At 39.6% G+C, this 25,786-nt stretch overlaps 1 protein-coding gene across 4 annotated transcripts in view; it reads left to right on the top strand.

The window, feature by feature from the left end:
• The window catches only part of NTRK2 (neurotrophic receptor tyrosine kinase 2), a 202,789-nt gene that overhangs the window by 119,543 nt on the left and 57,460 nt on the right, over positions 1 to 25,786 (top strand). The window contains exon 14 of one of the 4 annotated variants that reach the window (XM_048930852.1): positions 15,205 to 21,321. The exons of 2 other annotated variants lie outside the window; for them this stretch is intronic. In XM_048930852.1, coding sequence (XP_048786809.1) covers positions 15,205 to 15,215 — 11 coding nt within the window. In that variant the 3' untranslated portion in view covers positions 15,216 to 21,321. Of the gene's footprint in view, positions 1 to 15,026; positions 15,044 to 15,204; positions 21,322 to 25,786 lie in introns of those variants that run through there. One more of the 4 variants, XM_048930853.1, reaches the window with a different exon arrangement.

Raw genomic sequence — 25,786 nt, forward strand, 5'->3', positions numbered from 1 at the left:
TCACTTAGCTTGCAGCATAGGTCTTAGAATGTATCAGCCCATTACTATTACATTTCAGTGCTTAATGGTGGAAACGCAGTCAGCAGATAAGATTGCTGAGCTGAACATTAATGTGAAAAGCAAAACCTAGGAAGAGGGCACATGAAAGACGTCAGTGGCTATGCCCAAATTTGGACTTCGAACACAAACGCTGGATAAGAATTTCCTTGCAGGTGGTTTTGGGATCTTAAGAATCAAATTGTTCTCTGAATTTCACTCAAGCACGAGCCATCCTGCACCTCCATGCCAAGAAATCACCATGGCCACTTGGTGCAGCTGAGAGGAAGGTGGAACTTAGCCTTTTCATGAAGCGGTTTGTAAGCTCTAGATTTCAGGTCCCTGAGGATGAATGAATGCCAACTGCAGTAATGTCAGTTTCCATTTCCAGTGAATCCATGCTTTCAACTCAGTTCAATTTGTCCTTTAAGGTGTTATCAATAATGGAAAATAACAGCCTATTTAGTAGGTAGTTTAGTGGCAAGATGAGTGGCCGTACCTACATACTATGTGTTTTAGATGATGTGGTGTGGGCTGTGACTTTCAAGTGGTAAATGAATGTGTATTCATCAGGTAGTCTTAACATTTGGTCTAAATTTCTGCAGACTTGGGTGTTTCTTCAAGTACCAGAGTGCGAGTGTTCCCTTTAGTTGTGTTCACTGGATAAAAAAGAATAGTGCAACCTTCAAATTTGCTTTTATTACTTTTATAAAAATGTAGGGTTTTGCTTACGTGCTATAATGTCTGTGCATCACATGGACTTCTATTAGCACACAGATAGCAGCCCCATTATTACAATACTATGTTGAAAAAGTAGTGGGTTATGTAGACGCCACTGAAAAGTAGTAACAATTACTGTACTTAGCTGAGTGGCTTCTAGAATTTTAATGCCTGCTGTGTGCCTTAGTTCAGGTTCTAGTGAACATACATGGAAAAAATGCATGTGAATCATTTCAGTTGGTAGATGAGACACAGCTCACACGCCCAATGTGAATAATTATTGCCCTTCCAGTTGACCTTCTGGGCATTTGACTTGTTAATTTACTCTCAGGCATTTTCATTTACATCCCAGGTGATCTCAGTCTTTTTCTAACTTGCTGTATTCTGTGAGTACAGATTTCTTCCAAGGTATACAGATATGGGCTTTGGTTATCCCTGCTAGGCAAGTAACAGAAGTTCTGTTCTCCAGTCCACCACCTTCTTGCATAACTTTTATGCGAGAAAAGAAATAGGAGTGTTATTCTTGTCAGTTTACTATGACTTCTACAGTATTGGACTTTTCACTTCAAATTCACAAGTTTTTGAATCTGCTCATGATTTCAACTTCAATTTTAAAGGGGAAAAGTTGTGAAGAACTTGAGAGTGTGAGGCACCCCAAAAGCCTGGGAAAGAGGTCTGGATTTGTGTTCCCTTTGTTTGTGTCATTCATGATGCTGTGATTCTTTCCAAGCTTCTTTCACGATGGAGTAGTGCGGAGCTTGGTAGGAGCACAGTGTGGTGCAGAGCTGCCTGTCCCTGCCAGCCAGGGGCCATGGCCATGGCTCAGCCTTGGCAAGCTCTGGCCTCACAGAGCTACATGGCCTCTCCCAGAAGCTCAGTGGAAGGGTGCAGCTGCTTTTACCTTACTGCTTAGTCCTTTTCAAGGGTCATCTATGCCTCTGCAGCAGGGCTGGTTTCCCCTTCATTTTGGTGTCAACTGAAAACCTTCTGCCCAGCCCTTGAATCACTAGCCATTTGATCTGAAAGAAGAACTGTTTCCAGGCCAGATTCAACAAGAGGAGATTCAACAAAACACTCGAGGTGTGTTTCTCAGGCGTCCTTGCCTCAGGAGCACAGGCTCCTGCTATGGTGGTGTGGCCCTGTCACGTCTGTCTCAGTGTGTGGCCTGTCACTGCAGACAGAGCATGAGGGTCTGGTGACTGGAAACCTGCCAGCAAAGAGACAGCTCACCAGGAGAGAGCCAGTGCGCTGCGGGGATCTGACCAGTGTCTAACTCAGAGCAGCGAGTTTGTTCATTTCTGTCTACTGCCCATCCTTTTAAAAAAAAAAAAAAAAAAAAAAAACAGAAAAAAAAAAAGAACACCAAAAAACACAAAAAACACAAAGTGAGCTAACTGTCTGTATTGGAAAATCTCTTTGACTTTGTCTTCCATGCAACAAATGCAGCGTGTTCCAAGTTGTATCTATAATCTTACAGCCTTACAGCATTACAGGAGTCATTTTTTGATGTGTATTACAGGGCAAAAAATAGACTCTCTCCCTGTGCACAAGAAGGTCTCCCAAGAGAAAGAATGTCAGCATTTTCATCTCTTTTGAAAGGCTTTTACATCTCAGTGACTGCAAAAGAAAGGCTGTTGTGGTTTCTTAGCCAGCTAAGCTGTAAGCTTGGCGATTTTCCGTCAACTCCCAAAGTTCGGTGAGCTGAAAATTTATAAGTAGCTCATTTTCCTATAAAGAACAGTCTGACCTCAGCAGCCAGAGTGCAGAGAAGAAAAACCAATCAATCTTCATGTAATCCATACTGAGAGGAAACACCTCGCTGCCCAGACTGAACTTGCCCAACTTGACATTCATTGGCAGTCAGGTTCAGAGGATGGGAGGTTTACAAGGGCACTTACTTTGCAAAGATCATAATCTTTAGATGCTGAAAGCTGAGGAGCATTATGTGCCAAAAAAACTGTGAATAGGATTGAGATTGAGAGAAGGAATATATTTACTGCTTGTCCTAATCCCATTGTGTGCCTTACCCTAAAGGTATTTTCTTGGCTAGATAAATATATAAGAGAAATATTGGCTAGATAAAGACATAAATATATATGAAAATATATTTTCTTGGTTTGACTGAGGATTTTCATAGTTCGATTTTAAGTTTTAATTCCTAATTGCAGACACCATCTACATTTTCTATCTTTGCTAATTTTCACCATGAGATGCACATGTCAGAGATGTTATCTGCGTACAGGGGTGATGTATTCCATTAGCCAAATTTGACTTTTCTTAAGTCAAAGTAGATTTGTCCCCCAGACCTTAGCACTTTGATTCTCACATATTTTCATATACATATATATATACACAATCATATAGAATCTTAGAATGGCCTGGGTTGAAAAGGACCACAATGATCATCTAGTTTCAATCCCCCTGCTATGTGCAGGGCTGCCAACCACCAGATCAGGCTGCCCAGAGCTACGTCCAGCCTGGCCTTGAATCCTCTAGGGATGGGGCATCCACAACCTCCTTGGGCAACCAGTTCAGTGTGTCACCACCCTCTATGTGAAAAATTTCCTCCTAATACCTAACCTAAACCTCCCCTGTCTCGGTTTGAGATCATTCTCCCTTGTCCTGTACCCTTGTAAACAGCTGTCCCCCCTTTTTATACGCTTCCTTCAAGTATTGGAAAACTACAACAAGATCTTGCTGGAGCCTATTTTTCCGAATAGTTTTGTCACATAGTTCCTGTGCCCAACAAATGAAATGTAACAGGGAATAAGTAAAGTTGTGAGAAACTAGGCTGTCTAACACCCAATTCTGAGTCTCAGCAAACATACTTTCTCTTTAAGCAAATAGAAAATATTCTCCAAAAGGCTTTAACTCACACAGTGAGGATGTTCACCTCTTTAAAAATTCAGCATTGTAAGGAAAGGACTATTTCTGCGTTTAATGTAGAGGTGAACATACAGAGTCATTTTTGCCCCCAGAAGTTACTTGTTTTGCTATTTTGATCTGTCCATGAAATCCATTTATATCTTTTAAAAAAGGCAAGCAGTTACATTTTCAGAAACTCCAATTTCCACTGGGAGCCCTGCTCTGGAAATGCAACCACAGAAACAGCAGCCTGAACTTTGATCTCTAATTTATGAATAGTGTATTTTATCACCTGGAAATACAGCGCAATAAACATATTTCTGGCTACAGCAGATGCTATGAGAAGATCTGAGAAACTGAAATCCAAAGAACCATAGACTTATAGAATGGCTTGCGTTAGAAGGGACCTCAAGGGTCATCAAGTTCTAACCTTCCTGCCATACCACCTAACCACCAACCTCCAAATCTGGTACTAGACCAGGTTGCCCAGGACCTCATCCAACATGGTCTTGAACACCTCCAAGGACAGAGTACCCACAGCCTCTCTTGTGCAGCCTATTCCAGCGTCTCACCACTTGCTCTGTAAAGAACTTTCCTCTGACATCCAATCTAAATGTTCCCTTTTGAGCATAAAACCATTCCCCCTTGTTCTATCACTATCTATCTGAATAAGAAGTTGATTCTTTTCCTTTTTATAATCTCCTTTTAAATACTGGAAGGCCGCAATGAGGTCTCCTTGCAGCCTTCTCTTCTCCAGGCTGAACAAGGCAGCTGCCTCAACCTGTCTTTGCAGGGGAGGTGATCCAGCTCTCTGATCATCTTCATGGCCCTTCTCTGGACCCTCTCCAATAGCTCCCTGTCTTTCTTGTACTGGGGGCCCCAGACCTGGACACAGTACTCCAGATGGGTCTTCAGTAGGGTAGAGTAGGGAGGGACAATCACCTCCCTGTCCCTGCTAGCCACCCCTCTTCTGATGGAGGCCAGTATAACATTAGACTTCTGAGCTGCAAGAGTATGCTGCTGAATACATTTCAACTCAAAGCATTCAAAGAGAGAAAATGAAACGAGAGCATGAGACATGCGCTCTCATTTGCCTGGCTAACTTCAGTTAAGCACAGCAGAGTGCTTAGAGGCACTTTCAGCATCAAGCACTACTGCAAGCCTCATGTGAAATGCCTACTTAGGAACCCTATGAAAATTGAAATGCAGTTCAAAGCTTGCATAAACATTCTTTGCAATTGAGTTATTAGTCAAGATGAAAAAAAAACAATTTAGCACTTTTTTAGTAGGTGTAATCTCAGTAGCTTCACTACCTTAAGATTGTCATTTGACAGTACAGTTGTATCAGAAATTCATGCACTGTTTTGGCACCAAAACATGTAGTTAAATCAGTTATATGTAGATGACAAATAGCTCTGTTTATGTTGTAATTATTAAATTATGCCTTTCAGATTCTGTGTTGTATAGTAAGTTATAGGAATGTTGTTTATATATAAAAATATATAAAAACCTGCCTATGTATATAGAATTATAATGAGAAGTAACATGACAGAACTTAAGTGGGTAGTACTTACAATTAAGGTGACTGGAAAGACCGTAATCCATTGTGAAAACCTGTTTATCATGAACTTGGGCATGGGAACAGGATTAGGCCTTTGATTTATTCTTTGTGTCAGTGAGAGCTTTGGCTAAATAAGAAATACAGATGCAAGAGAAGCCAGATAATGTAAATAAGAATACAATCAGAATAAATACAATAAAATAAGAAATACAAATATATAAATATTTCTAGATATTAGGTTTAATGAATACTGAAGTAAGGAAAAATCAGAACTAAATCAAATAACTTTATAGCCAAAATAATATCATAAATCCTACTTTTATTTTCTCAAGTTTCATCACCAGGCAGTTGCATCATTATTAAAAAATGTGAATGTGTAACATGCAGTTAGCCCTGAGCACAAAATCATCCACAGATTAATCTTTCGTACACACCAGATCTGCTGAAAAGTCTGCTGCCTGCTCTGAATATGCACACGCTCCCTTATTTACATGTTTCTGTTCATGCATGAGGGTGTGCTGGCTTGCATAGCAGCTCATGCACCCAGGATTAGCTCACCTTCTCTGTCTCCCCCTTTTCTTCATCAAGGTTAATAGATTCAGCAATAGAAGTGCTTTCCCCATAATATCCTTTTAGAGAGGGGATCTGTGCAGCTGGAAAGTGGAAAGCCTATGCTCCTGCCTCTGCCCCATTTCTCCCTACAAAGAGAAGGGCGCTCTAACTACTCCAGGGTGTCTGATCTCCCAGACTATTGTAGTCTGAGCTCTGTGCAGTTTGATTGGTTTTGCTAAAAAAAAATGGCATCAAAGTTTGTAAGATCTGAGTATGTTTGATTTCATTTTCACAGGGGTTTGCTGGGGAACCTCTCACTGTCTCAGGCTTTACTGCATGCACATGCATTGTGAGCACAGGATGGGTCAGAAGCAAAGGAAATGTAGCAGCCTTTTTAAGTGCTGACAGAGATGAAAGTAATGCAGTCAGTAGTACTCTGGAATATTCTGTAATATTCTTCAAATCAGTCTTTCAGCATTAAGTAGTTCATTTAATATTTCAACAGGCTCCTTGCTTTTCTAAACAGTAGTCAGAGAAAATGATAAGGCTGTTTTGTTTTGGTTTTCTTTCTCACTGAGAGGTGGTAATATAATTGATTTAGTTTGGACATATATTCTGTATAGTAGAATGCTTGAGCTCAGGTTTTTTGACACATCTGAAGTCCAGCAACATGTTTCCATCATTAACTGCTAAAGCACATCTTTATGGTCATCTTTTTGAATCATCCCTTTCACATTCTCCTGTAAACTAGTTTTATTTGGGTTTGTTGAATGGAAGAAAAGGCCTTTTGGGAGCAGCTGTTCTCTCTCCAAAAAGTGCAGACTTACTGGGCTATGACTGAAGGATACAAGGAGAGACAGGCAGTCTGTAAGCACAGAAGTTCCCAGGCGAGGGTTGGTATGAATTTCTTAGCACTTGACGAGGTGGTTGAGCAGGACATTCCATGGAGGACAGGTTATCACTCTTCAAAGGCCAGTGCATAGATTAAGGCATGAGGCATACAGATCTGGCATGAGGTGAACACTTACTTGGTCTTATCTCTAGCCCATCAATTCCTATAATAATTGAAGACTATTATTTGCAGATTGCTAGGGAGTCACTGTGATTGAAGTATAAAACCCCCACAGGGGGAAATAGTGTCAAATGACTGAAGTCAAGACCCTGCAATAAGGTCTGAAATTGCTGTTGAAGCACTGTTGATGAGAAGTTATGCTGTACCTCTAGCTAGCAACTTACCCATTAGCTTTTGGGAGCAATTAAACAGAAATATTTTAATGAAAAACATATTGCATGGGGGTATTGTTTGTATTCAGAAAAAAAATGTGTGGCATATACGCATCAATTATTGACTATTTCTCTAAATTGAAGGGTATCTCTATGAAACCAATCATCTCTCTAGAGATTGCTTGTTGTTTTTCATTTATTTATTTATTTTTAATTTATGCATTATGGTAATCGAAGTTCCATTCTCAAATGTCAGCTTGGCATATGAAAGGAAATTCTCAAAGGTATTCAGGTGCTAAATATTCAGTTCAACAACTAACTCCTTTTCTGAAAAGCCCTTGAACAGATTTGGACAATTCCAGTAAATTATTGCTTCTCTTTTAGATACCTAAATGTTTGTTGAAACTCTATTTAATAGAACAACAGTGATTTTATATGTCACAGGGTAGGAAAAGGCTCTCTATCTCCAAGAGGATCCTTTGAACAGAGTTTTGGACTCAGAGTTAAGGAGTTAGGAAGCTGTCTTCATAAAGGCACTTCCGTCCTCTCCTCCTTCCTCCCACCTTGCTTTGTGTCCCTGGAGAGAAACAATGGAATGTTTTTTTCTAGCAGCTATTTGTGTCTAAGTTTGGATAGTGAGAAGCCAAATCTAACTTTGAATGCAGATTTGACATGATTTTGAACAGCCATTACAAGTACTTTTACCAGCTATGTTGCCTGTTAGAATCTTTCATCTTTCAGCAATTAAGCCATCCCCACACAGCTTCTTTCATTTCCAGGTGTTGCTTAGGATTTGTTTAGATCTGGTTTCTTAGTCTGCCTTTCAAGGATATGCTCTTATTTTTTTTGTTGCCCACAGCTTGAAGGCCTGTGGCTGCCTTAAAAAAAAAAATATATATATATATATATAGAGAAATAACTGAAAACAATACCCATTGAGGGGAATGTGTCCCACACAAAGGAGAGAGGAAGGGAAGAAGAAAGAAACAAATGGAAAAGAAATAAAAGAACCTTAGTCTCAGCTTTTGGCAAAGAAAGAACAGTAAATGACTGATACGCTCTGACTGCTCGTGCAGGAGGACGTGATTTGTCTTGTCCCTGTTTTGTTCTCATAGAAAAGCAACTGCTTTGCAGTCTCTACTCAAATGGCAGTTGAGACCGGAATAGCAATAGGATTGCCTCCAGACAGAAATTCATTGACCAGCACTGTGTGGGAAAACTTGAAGAACTCCTTCTTGTGTGGTAAAGAGCCAGGCAAGAGCTTATGGGCTCAGTTTTTCATCCCCTAATTTACAAATGGAAATTCTCCATTAGAGAGGGTTTCTCCTCCAAGGACTGACAGTGTTGCAAACTCCATGTGGTGCTTTGACCTGTGAATCTTGCTTGTGCTGCCAGAAATGCACAGTAGTGGATTTGGTAGGAGTCAAATTAGTTGTACTGTCATGTGGATTGTAAACTCTCACTTTATTTTGCCTCCTGTATCTGCACAGTTTGGTAATGAACAAATTGCAGTAGCACATATCAGTAGTAATTTTTCTGACACCTAAAAACAGGTGGTACTGTATAGATTAGAAACTCTTCACCAAGTATCTAATAATCCTTATGCAGTACATTTCTTCCAAATCTTCCAACACATGGAAGTTGGCTTGTACTCTAGGACATAAAAATTGATGTCCTTTTTCAAATGCCAGTCTGTGTAATAAATCAGCATGTATCTGTATGATGCAAAGCAGTGTTAGCCAGGTTCCTGGATGTTAAGATCAGCATACTAATGTGTTCCTTTGGCCAAAGCTTTTTGGATAAGGTAAGCAGAGAAGAGGGGTCAGAAGCAGTTTAAAGGTACTGTAGCCATTACTGTGGAGTAGGCACTAGTGACAGGGGTCATCCCAGGATCTGATTCCCTCAATTTGCTCATAGTTTGCCAGAAATAACGATGGTGCTGGAGAGGTGACTGCTATCTGCTGTCACCACTCTGCAGCTGGGGAAGCAAGTTCACCATCCCCCAGCCTTCAGACAGCTTTTAAGTGGACTTTGACTTGAGTTCTCCAACACTCCCAGGAAATGCTGGATTCACAAGTTGCACCCCTTTGCCTGCCACAGGCATCCCCTGCAGCACAAGCAGTGAAACCCAATGCTCTGTGCTGAGCTCAGCAGTGTGGCAAAGTGCTTTCAGGCTTGTACTTTGTGCTGGAAGGAGACATTAAGTCTGCTTTTTCATTGAGATATGGCTTCAGACACAGTAAATCATAGTCCTCATCTTGGAGATGTGGTGTAGGTACCCAGTCTGAAAGCCTCAAATTCATGCATGCCTGTTTGAAGAAAGTATTTACTTTTTCTATTAGCTTTTGCTTCTGAAGAGAAAGGCTTTGCTTTCCTTGCAAGTACAGGGAACTCTGCTGAATGTTGGTCTGAATCCAGCAATTCCCAAGAATCTTTATCTTGCTACAAGATGGTTCTTCTGCAACTCATGAAAACCTTTTGCATTGCACATTCTGATTTGGCATGTTTCCTCACTGGAATTGTTTGAGCTGTGGTTTTGCACTTTTGTCACAATGTCGCATTGCATTTTAAGGCTACAATTCTTTTGCCTCTTGATGGCAGCATTTTAGAGAACCCTGAAATGGCACAGTGCAAAAGAAAGGATGTCTTTCAGAAATGCTGAGAAAGAAGTTTTAGCTTTTCTTTGCAGTGATAGCTTTCTTCTATAGGCCCAATCTAGAATAGATTTGCCGCTGAAATCAGCGGGAGTCATTGTAGCTCTTTGTGTGTTTGGAGTCTGGCCTCAACATCGTGAAACAAGTCTGTGGTACACCAATGAAAAAAATATTATTCGTATGAGAGTCTGTATTATTCGTATGAGAGTTTTTGTGAAATAAACATTCTAGTAAATTTTCTTGTCTGCAAGATTGAATGGTTTCAAGAGAGAACAAAGCACACAGGTATTCTTTTCTGTCTTAGATTTGCAGCTGCTGTTTGTTTACAGTAAACATACCCAGACATATGTACAACACTTTCTGTGAAAAAAAAGCAAACAACAACAACAAAAGCACCAGGTATTTTCCTTAACAATTGAAAGTGTACAGAGAAAACATAGAATTTTACTTGTTCTGTCCATGCCTGGAATCATTCAAGGCCAGGCTGGATGGGGTCCTTGGTAGCCTGACCTGATCAGTGGCTACCATACCCGCAGCAGGGGATTGGAACTGGATGGTCTTTAAAGTCCTTTCCAGCACAAGCCATTCTGTGGTTCTGTGACTCAGACTGTGCCTGAGTATACAGTATTTATTTTTTGTCATAAGTAAATGTCTGAACCTACCCATGGTGAATTCCTGGTCTCATCAGATCAGTCATTCCATGCAATCTGAGAAACATTTTGTTGTGCTCTATTTGATCTTTTTCTATGGGTGTATTGTATACATCTGTATACGGTCTGTATACGTGTTAAAATTCACAGCACATGTTAGGTAAACCGTCTCAACAGCTGTCTTCTCAGAACTTGGATTCTTCCATGGCTGCAGCCAAAGGCTGTGCTGGGAGACATTTGGATAGCTGAGAGACTAGCTTATGCCCTGTGGTAAAAGAGTACTTCAGCAGACTGCAGAAATTGTGTCAAAATAGTTCCTTGAATTTCTCATATCTTACTTACTGAAGTTCTTTCTCAAATGGCCCTCTCAGAAAGACAAGAGAAATTCAGGGAAATGATAAGAACAGAGCTGCTTGCAGAAACATATCTTGATGCTGGGAGTTTTCATTTTAAAGAAAAAGAGGCAATTATTTAAATGGAAATGCAGTCTAAGAAAAGATAACAATCTTTGGCTTAAATCTTATCTACATCTTCAGGCTTTATAATAAGAAAAGGGAATGCTAATTTACAAACTTTGGTATAAACCCTCTGTGGCTGTGAGTCACAAATTGTCCCTCATTCCCTGCTCTGCTTTGTGCAGGCAGATTCTCAGAAGCTGTGTCAGTGCCGACCTGAACTTGAATCTTTGCATGGCAGATTTGCTCTCTGGGTAATCAGGCTAAGAAAGCCAGGGATCAAAGCCTATTAGAGTACATCTGAATCAAAACCAATGAGAACAGTTTTCTTTGTATCTCAGATTCTGTAATGCAACAGGCTTTATCTAACCAAATCTGCAGGAAACCTCCTTGTCTCTGACAAGTTTATTTGGAGGTAAATTTTGAGTTGTTGCTTTTTCAAAAATTAAAGAGTTGTTCATAATTGTATAAGCTAAGCACTTCTGCATCCTGATATGCTTGAATTATTGAAGTTCTTGATGTGCACTGCTCTTTAAGTTGTGCAGTCCTTATAATGATTATAACTGAAAATAAAATCACAGTCATTTGGACAGCCAGTTCTTGATACAATCCACAAAATATGGCTTAATTCATAGGAAATGATGAACTCTTCTCCCCTCCTTTGCAATACAATGAAACATGGTGGAGCAAATTGTCAGGAAAATATAGTGTAAAAACTTTAAAAATGTACATCATATTCACAAATTGAAAAATGTAAAGAATATAAATATATTCAATCTCTTAACATCATACTCTACAGCAAGATTACAGAACAAAGGAGGCGTGTTATAAACTGTATAACATTTTACTTGTTACGTTTAACAGACAGCTGCTCCATAGGCATAGAATTCCTTGCAGGAGCCCAGGCTTTGCTGCAGCAAATATAACTCATGTTGCAGTCGTGGAGAAAATGTGGATGTTTTAGTCAACATGCATGTTGTTATGGGTGACCACTCTTCTGCTCATGGCAGTTTTAATCATAAATATGAAATCCTAGACACAATTACTAATAAAAGTCATTTATTCTGGCCAAAACTGGACCAACATCACAATGAAGCAGATAATTCATGCTCAGACAGTAGGGAAACTGCATGTAAAGTACAAAAGTCTATGACTTGTGTGTATCCAAGCAATAGCCAGAAACTGTTTTAGTAAGAAGAGGCACTCTGTGAGACAATGATGTGTACAAATCTCCCTCTTTGAGACAAAGAGAAGGAAGGAGAGGGTGAAATTAGGAAAAGTAAATAAAAGATAAGAGGGACAAAAGGGTAGGCCTGTTGGTGATATGCTACAATTAAGGCAGACTTTTTCAGCTGCACTGTTCCAAAGTGCAAGCAATTAAAGTCACCAGGTAGGTTTTGCCCTCCTTGACAGCATGACTACAGGATTTGGATTAGGGGAACAAAAGGATTTGGGCTCTTGATACATTGCCTAACTTGTAAAAAGAAGTTGCGTTTGGTTAAGGATCTTGTTAATTGCAATTCACTAGGCAGGTTTGTTCGTCAAGCTTTTCCTCTTTCTTGCATTTCATCATGACAGCAAAGTAATTGAACATCATGCTGGGAAGGGAATTATATCTTTACTCCTGCAGAGGTTCAGCTCTGGCCTCATTCAGGAGAAGTGGAGATCAGCATGGCAGGGCCTTGTATCTGCAGTTTTAACTGTTGATTTAGTTTCATAGATTTTAAACTGATATTTATCGCATTTATAGATGTTCAGGGGGGAAGTCCTCTTGAATCCCTGACAGCACTTAATTATGATCCCAATTATAAAATGTCTCTGATCTCTAGGGAGCATGAAAGGATCAATAGAGAATGAGATAGCTGAAGAACAGAAAGCTCTTCTGGGTCATTGGTTATTTCCATCCTTGTTTCCCGCCCTTCCTGCCCCTCAACCTACTGCTACTATTCCTGCTGTTGGAAATATGAGGGGAAAAATTATTACGGTGTTGAAAAATAAGTGTAGCAGCAGTGCTTGTGACTACCAAATGATCAGTATATTTAAAAGGTAACATGACTTGCATTGGTTGCTGAAAATTAAAGGAGAAGGTTTGCAAATTTTATGTTAGAAGTAGTAATGTAAAACCACTAGCCTCACTAACAAGGAGGTTGTCCGTATAATCCAGATGAAGGACTCTACACAAAATTGACTGCTATATGTAAAACTTCTGCTTTTCTGAAGTATTTGTACATTGACAAGTATTTGCAGTACCACAGGAATTAATTTGCTGAGTTTTTCTTTAACAATTATCATTTTCTTCAGTCTTACAGAGATTTTCTGAGCAACTACTTTTAGCTCATAGCATTTAGGTTGGGATGTAAAGTTTATCAGAAGTCAGCCATTTTCAATTCTTGGTAAATTCTTCCAGTTTAAAATTTTCTAACTTCATTAGAACTTGCTCATAACTTTGCTCTGCTTAAAGCTTAGTTTTGATTTTTGTTCTCCCTTGCTGTTTCCACTTGACTTCTACTGGATAAGTTTCTTAGGAGAGAAAGTTTGTAGCCTCTAGATAAGAATGATAAAAAAAAAGACTACTTGAGTTACATGTTGATGTGCTGGCATTCCTGCATAGACTTCTGTATGAGAGTGGCATACAGATGACAGACTGAATGGTTCCTCCACCATAATGTAAAGTCAGAGGGGGAAGATCCTAGTGCCTTTCCTACATTGTACAACCAGAATAATTGAACATGTATAGGATCATTATATCCTTGGTATAACTCCTCCTGCTAAAATTCTCCATACTGAAGCAAGGTAATAGCTGGGATTTAAAATGTACAGAAGTGACACTGTTAAAAGCAGAATTTTCCTCCTATGTGAAAAAAATCTCCTAGGGAGATTTCAGCATTTTAAAATTACTTTCTGATTTTAAAATCAGAATCTAATTTTAAGATGAGAACACTTAATTCAGTTTTTTTTTTCAAGCTGAAATACTGAAAGGGGAAAGCTGCCTATCATTAATAAAATTGAAATAATCTGCTTTGTTTAAATGAAAAAAATAAACTTGACAAACATTTCAAAATTGTTTGCCAGCTTTTTTGGATCGTCTTTTATGGGGAAAGATTTTTTTCAACTTTGAACGTTGAATTTCATAATTTTAGAAAGCCACAATGATAACTTAAAACATTATCTTTCTGCAGAATCTTTTACATCATTAGTACTTTTCAATAACATTTTTTGTTTGGCTTTATGCTATCAAAATCAAAATTCTGCATGTCTTTCCTTGTATGCAATTGATATTAGTTACGTTTTCCTTCATTCCTACACTTCTTTCCATTAATTTTCTTGTCAAAATCATCTGGGAGAGAGAGGAACTCCAAAAGAGGAAGATGGCTGTGTGCTACTGAAAAAGATGTCCAACTATCCAAAACATTATGTAATAATGGGTGAAACTCCACTGAAGTCAATGGAGCTTTAAATATTGGCACCAACAGAAAATATGTCCCGTAGAGTGCAATTGCATTGTTACATCTTGAATGCTTTTCATTCTCATGATAGAAGTTAGTGAAGGAGACTCTTTTCAAGCACTTATACATTTATTATTTTTAAAATCCATTTCCTCGAAGAGGTCAAAAGCTCTTCTCATCTCCATAGGGAGCCCAAGGGAATTTTGGCATTTTAGAGTACAGCAGGTATCCAACTGCATTAAAATGTTAATGCTGTTTTTTTAACCATGCTGTGGTTTTGTCATGAATCAAAAGTAGTGAAATTTAATTATTTTTTGATTGGAAGGAAAAAAATTCCAGCAGGAAAATTTTCACATTAAAATCTGATTACTTCCAACTAATCTATAAAAGACATTCTCCTTCTGAAAAGCCCATAAACCCTATTGCTTTGTATCACTAGTGTGATGCTATAGTACTGTTTTTATACTGTTTCTAGCAATTTTCTTTTGTGTAATACATGCAGTAAGCAGATTGCACATCTCCTCTAATAGCTGAATGTTTTTTTCTTGTTTGACTATTCAGCCATGCTGGAGTTTCCCACCTTGCCTATGTTGATATTTTTTCCTTAAGAGCAGAGAACAACACAATTATTAGTTTTTATTCATGTTCATTATTTTAGAGCCCCAAGACCCAAACAACACCTCTCTGAGCAAAGCACTGTGGGATTCTGCAGATAATCCCTGCCTGAAGAGCTTTTGGGCTGAGGCTCCCATACCCTGGAGCACGCTGGTTGTCCTATGGGCAGATTATAAGTCTGGGCCACTAAATTCTAAAGTCTGGTTCACTAAATTCTAGAGATGTAATGCCTTGCCCTTCTCATGCAGGAAATCTGTGACCAGCCATGGAGAGGAAGCCAGATCTCTTGCATGGTGGTATGGCTCCCTCAGTTCCTGACACATCTGTCCTCCTCACTAGTGTATTGTTGGCCTCCAGTGCAGACAAGTCTACCCGAGGAATTTTCCATTGAGTTCTGCTGTTGATGAGTTTCTTTCTCACCAATAGGTGGAAACTGACAGCCCGGTTTCTCAGGTGACACAAGGAACGGTTCTGCCATCCCAAATGAGGCAGGAAAAACATCACGCAGAACAAGGAATTTTCCATAAGAAACTGTACCATAGCAACTGACAAAGACGTTGAAGCACATTACACTTTCTCTGCTTGTTGCAACCTGTGCTTTGATGCAACAGGACATCAGAAAAGCGAAGATTTGTGTTTTTGTTTTGTTTTGTTTTTCTTTTGCTTACTTATTTCTTTGGCCAGGGTAGTGATTGCTTTAACTGGTGCTGCTTGATCATAAAGAATTTATTGCAAAATTGTGTAACCTTTCCACATCCATCTCCAAGGTCTGTGCCAGAGCCTGTGTTCTGGCATGCACTGCCATGCAATAGCTGGGGAGGGTGAGGGAACGACATCTACAAACTTCCATGAGATCACAAGCTTTTGAAACTGTAGGGTCACTAACCAAATAGGATGCAGGAATATTTCCAACAGGGTAGCAGCTGTGTAATATGTGGCATTAAAATAAGGCTGAGTCACTAAGAAATAGTGATAAATAAGCCAGCAAAAATTGCTGTTTTTTTTCTAAGCAGACCCCAAATGAGATTGCGTAATATAATAGAAAAGAGTCATTGTGCAGAAGCTACTGGCTGAGGCACTGGTTTGAATACAGCCAAATTTCTGCCATATTAGAAACAGCATTTAATCAAAATGTTGTATGAAATCTCAAAGGGAAGTCTTTGAAGGGCAGATGTTTGTCTTGTTCCATAGCAGCTGTAACAGGCTGTTCAAGATGAACAAATCTAAATTAACAGGGCCTAAAATGCTTAAGTGCAAAAACAGGAAGAAATCTAATTAGCACTACTAATCAGCTGAGGTCTGGAGTTTCCCCTTCTGTTGAGCTGGAGCAGTTCAGCCATCTTCCCTTTCTTTTCAGAATTTATACTTCACCCTACCCATACTTAGTCTCCTCCCTTGTGTTCCTTTTCAAACCTATGAGCAGTTCAGGCTTGTGCTTCTCACGGGAAAAGGTAAACTCCATGATCCTCCTCTCCACTGTATCTTCATACACAAATTACCAGGTGGAAGCTGCATTGTGCAGCACATCTGTTAAGCATGTGCTTCTATTTTCATACACATTCATTGCTTGTCTGATTAGAAAGACTGTATTCCTGAGCAAAATGTACTTCCTTTCTGTGAAACTTCATGCTACGTGCTCCCCTTGATGGCAGTGGCAAGTCTGTCACTGATTTGGGGAAGTTGTGTGAAACTCCTGTAGACCTGGGCTTGAGCTAAAAACTGCTTACTGGAGCAAATGTCATTACAGCTGTTCATAGCTATGGCTTTTAGCATGCTTCATATGTGAAAACATCGTACTCTGTGCAGCAGCAGGGATAATGAAGGTTCTCTAACCACTATAGCTACTGTAACTAACTTATAACTGGGTTAATTATAAGCAAAAAGACTGTTTTAAATACTATGAATTTAAGAAGAGGTTTTTCTCAGTGGTGTGGTTTGGATGCTAAGCTAGAATAGACCTCATTAAGATGCAGCTTACCATTTCCCCAACTTACACAACTGGCATTTCTGATGAATGTTTGGCACAATATGAAGTAAAATCATTCCAGTAGCTCCTGTTCAGAAATCTTAATTGGTTTACACTTATGAAGGTGTGGAAAGAAATCAAGAGCAAATAGTTTTTAAGTGTTGTTTGTGGTATGTTAATCCCTAAAGGCCTGTTTATTTTTATGTGGAATAGTACTTTAATGACTAGCAACATACAGACTGGAGTAAAAAAAGAATTATAGCAGTCAGAAGAGCAGCAGACATCATATTTTCTTCCATTTTTGTTGTCGTCACTGTGTTTGTTTGTTTTGTCTTGTTTTAATCAGAGAATGCTCTAGATTTCTTAATTGCTTTCCTTGGTAGTTTCTCTTTGTGACTTTTGATCTAGAATGATGCACTGAGTTTCCCAGTTCACATTTTGTGAGTGAGAGCAGAGTTGGTTTCATGGTTTACAAGGCAAATCTGAAGACGGTGGAAGGGAAACAGAGCAGTTGTAAAATAATTTTTCTGAATGTATTTTTTTCATTCTAGTTGCTTTTATTTTTGAGTGTGTTTTAATGCACTTAAACTTTAAAGAGGTCAGAATCAGATGTCTATAAAAATAAAAGAAAGTATTCATTGAATTCTTCTTTAGATTTTAAAATAAGACAGCTGTTAGGCATTTCTAACATTGTTTTCAAAACACTAGTGTAAAACACACACACTTTCTGTCTTTGTGACACTGCCCAAATAGAAAGAAGTTCATCTTCAGAAGAAAATATTATAAGGCAGCTAGGTAAGCACTTTTGGTCTTATTTTGTAGGTTGGGAAAACAATGATGAAGGGATTCACTCAGAAGTGTCTTGAAGTTGTTTGCTGAAGCCCTCATGACAAATACCTAAATACCTTTCTGCTTTTACGTGTGTCTGTTGTGGTTTCAGAAGTAAACAGTGTTGCCTCTCTGTAGTTTCTCTGGAAGGAAAAATGCAAATCAGTATGGTTATTTTTGCAGTTAGAGCCTGCTGTATTTTTAGAATGTATGGCCGAATTACTATTCTCATAAAGAAGAAAATGTTAAAAGGGAAGAACAAATGTGACGAAAGCAGTGGTGAAAAGAACACACTTGCCTTTAAGTTAATAGTGATTTTTATGTAGAAAAGGGCTCTGGCCGTTTGGGAAGAATACAGGAAAAATGCCAAACCATGTAGGGATGCAATAAGGAAGGCTAAGTTCCACTTGGAATTAAATCTGATGAGGGAGGTCAGGGAGAACAAGGAAGGCTTCTGTATGTCAGTAGCAAAAGGAAGATTAGTGAAAATGTGGACCTGATGCTGAATGAGGTGGGTGCCCTGGTAACAGAGGATACTGAGAAGACAGAGTTACTGAATGCCTGCTTTGCTTCAGTATTTACTGCTAAGACTGCCCCTCAGGAATCCCAGACCCTGGAAAGAAAAGATTCTGGGGAAGGGAGGACTTCCTTTTGGCTGAGGAAGATCTGGCCAGTGTCTGTCCAGGCAAATTTGATGCATACTAATGCATGGGCCACCATGGGAATCATCCATGAGTACTGAGGGAGATGGCAGAAATGACTGCCAAGCCACACTCAATCATCTCTGAAAGGTGATCATGGAGAATAGGAAACATGCCCGAGGACTGGAGTAAAGCCAGTGTCACTCTAGTCTTCAGAAAGGACAAGTAGGAAGGCTTGGGAAACTACAGGCTAGTCAGCCTCATCTCTGTCCCTGGGAAAGTGATGTAACAGCTTATTCTGAATATCATCTCCAGGCAAGTAGAAGAAAAGATCAAGTATTCAACTTGAGTTCACCAAGGAGAAATCATGCTTCACTGATTTGGTAGCCTTCTATGGGGTCCCAACTGGGTAGGTAGATGGAGGGAGAGAAGTGGATGCCATATACCTTGACTTCTGCAAGGTTTCCCTTGCAGGTAAGCTTAGGAAATGTGGGATAGATGAATGGATTGCTGAGGTGGACTGAGAACTACCTTACTGGCAGAACTCAGAGGATCATATCAGCAGAACAGAGTCTAGTTGGAGGCCTGTAGTTAGCAGTTCTCCTAAAGTGTCTGTGGCTGTGGTCTTGTTCAACATCTTCATCAGTGAGCTGGATAAAGACATAGAATGCACCCTCAGCAGGTTTGCTGATGATATGAAGCTGGAGGGGCTAACACGCCAGAAGGCTATTCAGCAAGACCTGAAGAGACTGGAGAGCTGAGCATAGTGGAGGTTCAGCAAGAGTAAGTGCAGAGTCCTACACCTAGAGGGGAATAATCATATGCACCAGCACAGGTTAGGGGCTGACCTGCTGGAAAGGATTCTGCAAAGAAGGACTTCAGTGTCCTGGTAGACAACAGGTTGGCCATGAGCCAGCAGTGTGCCCCTGTGGCCAAGATCAATGGCATCCTGAGGTGCATTAAAAAAAGCATGGCCATCTGGGCAAGGCAGGTGATCCTCCCCCTCTACGTTGCACTAGTGAGGTAGTTCTGCGCTCCCCAGTTCAAGAAAGACTGGGAACCTGTAGAGAAGGAGGGTCACAAAGATGATTAGAGGCCTGGAGCATCTCCTTTATGAAGAAAAGCTGAGACACCTGGAACCATTCAACCTGCAGAAGAAGAAACTGATGGGGCATCTTAACAAGTGGCCAGGCTCTTTTCAGTGGTGTATAACCACAGAACAAGGGGCAACAGGTATAAATTGGAACATAGATTGCATACAAACATGGGGAAGAACTTTACTGTGAGGGTGAGAGAGCACTGGAGCAAGCTGACCAGAGAGGTTGTGGAGTTTTCTTCTCTGGAGATATTCAGAACTCATCTAGACACTTTCCTGTGCAATTTGCTGTAGGGAGCCTGCTTTAGGAGGTGGGTTGGACTAGATGATCTCCAGAGCTCCCTCCTAGTCTCCGCAGTTCTGTGATCCCATATGTGGGAAGATTTTGGAAAAAGTAGCCAATAAATTTTGGAAGTAATCTGTAGATGATTATGTTATTTTCTGACTCTTTCTTTTCTCTTTAAAATTCTGTCTAGAAGAGCAGACTAGAAAAACTGTGACCTGGAAATGCTGGAGGCCCATTTTATTGATGTTGGGCTACCAAAAGCCATGCATCGCAACTGCCTAACTGGCTTCACACCAAGTCCTTCTCAAGAGTAACACCTCGTGCTCATGCTGGTGGTGGTCTTGCAGAAAGCAATGATTAGTTGACACTGGTTGTGAAGCAGTCTATTAATCTATCCTGGTGACATCCTGACTGTGAGGCTGACCAGTGACTTACGTTTTGTGTATCTGTTTTAGTTCAGTACAGGCGACACATGTACCAGCAGACAAAATGCATTTCTTTCGCTGCAAGAGCCAGTTCTGAGCAACTAGAGAGAAAAATCCATATGTGACACTGAGACAGAAAAATTCACTGCTGACAATAAAAACTATGGTAATTTTTAATACTTTCTGCACTGATAAATATATAGGGTATTCTCCATTACAGATGAATAAGTGTAGCAGCCATTTGCATTGATTACTGCTGCTCAAAATGTTTACCATGTTCGTGAATGCACAAGCAACTGGTACTTACCTGCTCTGTGAGAGAACTTGAACTTCAGAAAGAAGAATAAAACTAAAATTACGTCTGTCTTCTTGCTGTGCAGACTACAGTTTCTTTGAACTGTTCTGTAATATCTTGGTGTACAGTAGTCCCAACACAACAGACTTGCTTTTTTTAAAAGCAACAGTCACAGAGAACCGAAGTGAGAACTTTTCTGCCCAACGCATTTTGGTTTCTCGCAGTGGCTCCCAGGATTAACATTTGCATTCACTTCAGAATGCATGTGTTACAGAAGAATCAACTGTAAGTACTTTCCAAGAATAAAGAGCACAAGGGGAAAGGTGATTGTGATTTATGCTGACATCTATTAAGCTTTTATAGAAGATCACACGTGTGTAGTAGCTATAACCATAAAATTAACTGGTACTAATTGGTCAAAGCTGCCAACTCAGTCTGCTTATGAGTGTTACAGACTTTTTTAGGTCATGTTCATTATACTGGCATAGTATGTCAGATCCTGAATAAAGTTCATTCAGCCATTTTTGATGTTCTTCTTCTTGTTGCTCTGCTATGTGTGCGTGCTGCCATCAGTGAGAGTTCACATCTCTGCAAAGACTTTGAGTCTGTGTGCTTTGGGAAATATGTGTCTCAGGTATCTGCCCAGCGGTCTCTTCTCCTGCAACAGTGGGCTGTGGGAGGGCACCCTTTGATTGAGCCTCACCAGGTGTTTTCCTCTTTCTTGGAAACTGACAGGAACGAAATGTTCAAACATTCCTTTATTTCCTCCCTTTTGAGGCATGGAAGTAAGGGGAAAAATAAAAATAAAAACAAAAACAGAAAAAGGCTGTAACTGAGTTCATTATTGTGCAGTAAATCAACCAGTAAACTTCCATGCATTTTGCTGTATTTGGGCAGCTCCTGTTCCTTAGTGACAGCTACTTGGCTCAGCACACTGTAATTATCAACTCAAAAACAAGATGCTTTTAGGTGCTGAAATCATAATGGCAGAGACTGAACTTGTCTTCAACCTCCTCATGGGCCACAGCTTTGAAAGATCCCATTTAGTCTGTGCTTTATTGTGTTGTTGCATTTGATACTAAGCTCTGACAGTTCGTTAACACACTAGACCCTTTAGGAAGCTGTTACCCTAAAGAAGAACAGATCTTTGTTTTTCATTAGCTGCTGATGTATCATACAGTTGCTGTTTGGTTAATGCATCTGTGTTCACTTTCTTTCTCTAAAATAAAGGCTTTTTTTATATATATATATGGAAGGGAATTTGTACGCTTGTGAAACTTTTCAAAGTCCTTATTTAAACAGAAGGAACAGAAGCAGACCTGTTAACCTGTTGGATGTAGTTAAACTGAGCACTCTCTGCTCCTACTTTATGGCCCCTGCCTCCTTGTATTTGGTTGCTGGATGGACAGAGGGGCTACGTGTCAACCAGATGACTGATACCTGCTGTCAGCGGCCACAACGACATACAGAGCATGAGATTACCTCTCATCTGCTAACAGGACAAGGGATCCTATGCTGCGCAGACTATTTACAAGGGAGTGTGTGTAAAGCAGACTTCATTTCCCCCAACAAACTTGTTTTGACAAAGAAAGAGTCTCTTTTATTGGTTTGAAATGTAAGAAAATATAATTTTAGCTGACAGATAACAATAGTCAGAGCTCAAGTAAATGGAAGGAGACTACTCGTAATCTTTGCTAGGCCTTTTATATCTGTTAGTTCTCATATTACATGAAAATAACATGCAATCCAAGAGGAAAGAAAAGAAAATACAGCAGTTTTTTTAAATCTGGGAAGTCCTGTTGCTCCCAGTGTCAAGTCACATCTTTTCTCACTGTAACCATGAGAAAGATTGTTTATCCTACCAGGACAAATAGAACATATCCTTCTACTACTGAAAGATTCCTTGAAGTGTTCTCAAATCCTACTGGGTTGTGGTTTAGTGTAATTTGCAGAGTAGTTCCAGGTAGCAGCATCACTGTTTATTTAAGCAAAGTGTAGTACAAGAGGCATGCCACAGTCTCATTTCCATCCATCCTAGGATTTGGGGAGATTATCATGCCCCAGAGAACGATAAGACATTACACAGGCTGCAGAAACATCATGACTTTTATACACATTTTATGGCCTCAGTCCTTCAGAGGAGAGAAGGGAAAGGCCAGGTCAGCAGAGGAGGTGATGTGTGATCTGGGGTAGGTTTGAAAATTTAAGCATGTATTTGTGTTGATACAAAGGAAGATATTTTTTTTTCCCCCAGAGAACATGCAACAAAATAAAAGTGATACTTTCTTTGCAGTCCTAATCATGTAAAACCTTAATCATGTTCTGTCTTGCAAATTCTCTGTGACTTCATTTGAAAGACTTACAACTGAGAACTTGCAGAGCATTTCTTTGAAACTTTTACGAATTAGTAATCTTCAGACTGCTTTGTGGTTGTAGTTGAGCTCTCTAACCCAGAAGTAGAAATGAATTTTCTAGGTGTACTTTGCATGTGTATGCTTCTAGTTATAGCTGCCTTTGTTATCAGTAAGGATGGAAGTTCTGAAACTATGACAGAGGCCAACGAGGAAAAGCCACCTAGAGATGTAAGCTGCTGTAGATGGCACACCCTAGCAAAGTGGTGTACCACCCTGTCAATGAAAGTATAGCAGAACAGCAGTAGCTTTGCCGAGGAAGGACTAATGCTGAACTGAAAAACTGAAGGACAACTGTAAGGACACATCTGCAAGAGACAATAACCTGCTTTCCACATCTGCCCACCTGCTAAGATGGTTCTGCTTGCCTCTCCTATTGTGTGGGGTTTTCAGGCAAGATAATGGTTAGTGCTAACCCGTCTGTGACCCCAGATGGAGGAGAAGAAGGGCAAAATGAAGTTCTTTTATTTTCAGTGTAAAGGAAAAGTTCTCTTTTTCCTGCTGATTTTTTTCTTGATAAATAATGGGAAAATCTGACCAAAGGTCAAGGATTGTTCCTTTTCTTATTTGTTTACCTTTCTTGATGTCATTGCATCTTCCGTGAGTCCTCTTCAGGAATAACCCAAATTCTTATTTTAAAATGCAATTACACTGTGTTTGACAGCCATATGGGATGAAAAGCAGGAAAAGGGGTAGCATACATAAAACTATAAACATGAGTAGCCAAGTGGCCTCAAAGCCTTGACTGCATGCAGTTCAGCTGATGAGTGAAACTTCCACCAAGGGAAGAGATTACCTCAGCTAGTCCAAAGAAATCAAAACATGGGTGTGCCTAAGATTCAGCTTTCCTCGTGAAAAGCCATACATTATCATGCACCCTGATGGAATTCTGACAAGAGCTCTAAAGCTGGGCAAAAATTTCTCGAAAAAGCGTAAGTAGTAATGTTTAAAAGCGATATATAAAAGACTGAATTTTGTTGTGCTCCTGTGATATCTTCTCTGTTGTTTTCATTTCCTTCCTTGCACAATTACCTGCAACAGAGCAGTCTTACTAATCTAAGATGGCAAGATAAGGTGCTGTGATAATTTTCAGTAAAATAATTCAGAAAAAGTGGTAATGAAGTCTGTATTAATAATTAACTGTTTTGTCCCTTTTGAGAGGACAGAATTTGGGATTGTGAGCCAAATATGTAGTTTACTCTTGCATTGGACTGAAAGCTGGATTTGGTTTTCACATTTCTTTTTCAGAGACCAAAAGTAAAACCTTTCTATTTTCCCTCATATTAAGATACTTAATGATTTTCTTTTATTTTAAAAATAAGAAAAGTAAAGCAATGAAGCATACAGAAGAATGAGGCTATCTCCTTTGAATTGTACCTTTAAGCTCACTTAGTCAAAGCTTGAATGTGGCTCAGCCCTTGAAAGTGTGATGTTTTTTTCAGGTCCTGCTTCTCAGACTGGCATCTTGGGATGCTTGTCAGATCATGCTGGTTTCTGAAAAAAAACCAAAAAAACAGGTATAAAAGAGTTAATGCTTTGAAGACGGTATGTTTATTAGCACTTCTCCCATGCAAGCACCTATTGCACAAGATATGCTCCATGGTACTTTCCTTTGCTGAGTGCTTCTCTTCCTGTGGCTCGAAAGATCCATAAAGATTAGTGCTGTGCTGAGGGAAAGGATTTCCTGGCCTGAGCTAAGAGAAGGGTAGTGGTGGTGAGATCATTCTCTCCAGCTAATTTAAACATGTAAGGCAGACGATTTGCCACAATAAAATAATACTATTTTTATAGTATAGGACATTTTATTCTGTACTTCCTGCACAGGAGTTTAAGTTTTGTTAACTTTGCTCTTTAAGTTTTGTAACTTTTGGCATTTACAAATTAAATGCATGAGCATCTGCAAAGGCAGAGTTTGATCAGAAATGCAGCATAGTTTTCTGCTTAGAGCTGATTTGCAGTACTGTGCTGAAAAGCTGTTAGTAAGCAGGAAGCAGCATATAGAAAAAAAAACAACCAAAGTGAATAATACCTACTGTCTATTTTGAACCAATTGTTTCAGCACGCAACTTGTCAAAGGCGTACTTAACACTTCTTTTAACATCAAAATAAAAAAATAATGCCAGGGTACTGAGGCTTGAGAACCTTGCATACCTTAGTTCTCATAAAGTAAAACTCATGCCTGGAGAAGCTGTCAATTTCATTATTCTTGTTTTCGTTAAGGGTGAATTTAGCTCATAAGGCTCATGTATCTAAAACCAGGATAGCATTGTTATTGTAATTTACTATTAAGTATTTTTATTTGGTTATAAGGATATAACTGAATGTGGCAATCTATCTCTCTGTAGGATACTGAGAAGATTTTGACTAAATAAGAAATTTCTGTTGACTTAGAAGTCAAATAGAAACCCACAAAAGTCAGCAAACACATGAATTTCAGTCAGTGAAATGCCATGATAGCTACAGCAGAATGATTTTATAGTGCTCAAGAGCTGTGGTGCCTCACGCCCTTAGGAAAGGACTGCTACCTGGACACTATTCCAAGCGCTGCAAGTTGTGTCACAAGGAGAAACCTAATTCCCAGTCAAAACAATGGAAACACTGGGATTCAAAGTAAAAAACCGGTGAGGATTTAAGCTGTAAACAAAGCCACTCAAAGGACAGGCTACAGCAGTCACAGATTTATTGGGTTTATCATCAGATATATCTCCTGACAGTTAGGAAATTCCTGGAGATTATGTCATTCTAGTGGGTGCTTGTACGTGTCTCCAGCTCTTCTTCCAAGGATGATCACAGCCCATGGAATTGCCTCCATCAGCTTGTCCATTAAATAACTGAAAGACTGGGAAAGTCACTGATAGCTATACAAACTGTTTCAGATGCCATATTTGTAGTGGTGAAGTGAAAAGATTCGAGTGTTCCTCTGACTAAGTAGTTCCCCTGTGGATTGTTCATGTTCTGTTTTCTATGTCCTGTATGGCATCTCTGATTTCCGTTAGACTACATAAAAGCAGATTTTCTGTTGGCTTATTTTAATCTCATTAAAGGGATTATTTGTGTCTC

This window comes from Lagopus muta, chromosome Z (genome assembly GCF_023343835.1).
Source record: "Lagopus muta isolate bLagMut1 chromosome Z, bLagMut1 primary, whole genome shotgun sequence".
Classification (NCBI taxonomy): Eukaryota; Metazoa; Chordata; class Aves; order Galliformes; family Phasianidae; genus Lagopus; species Lagopus muta.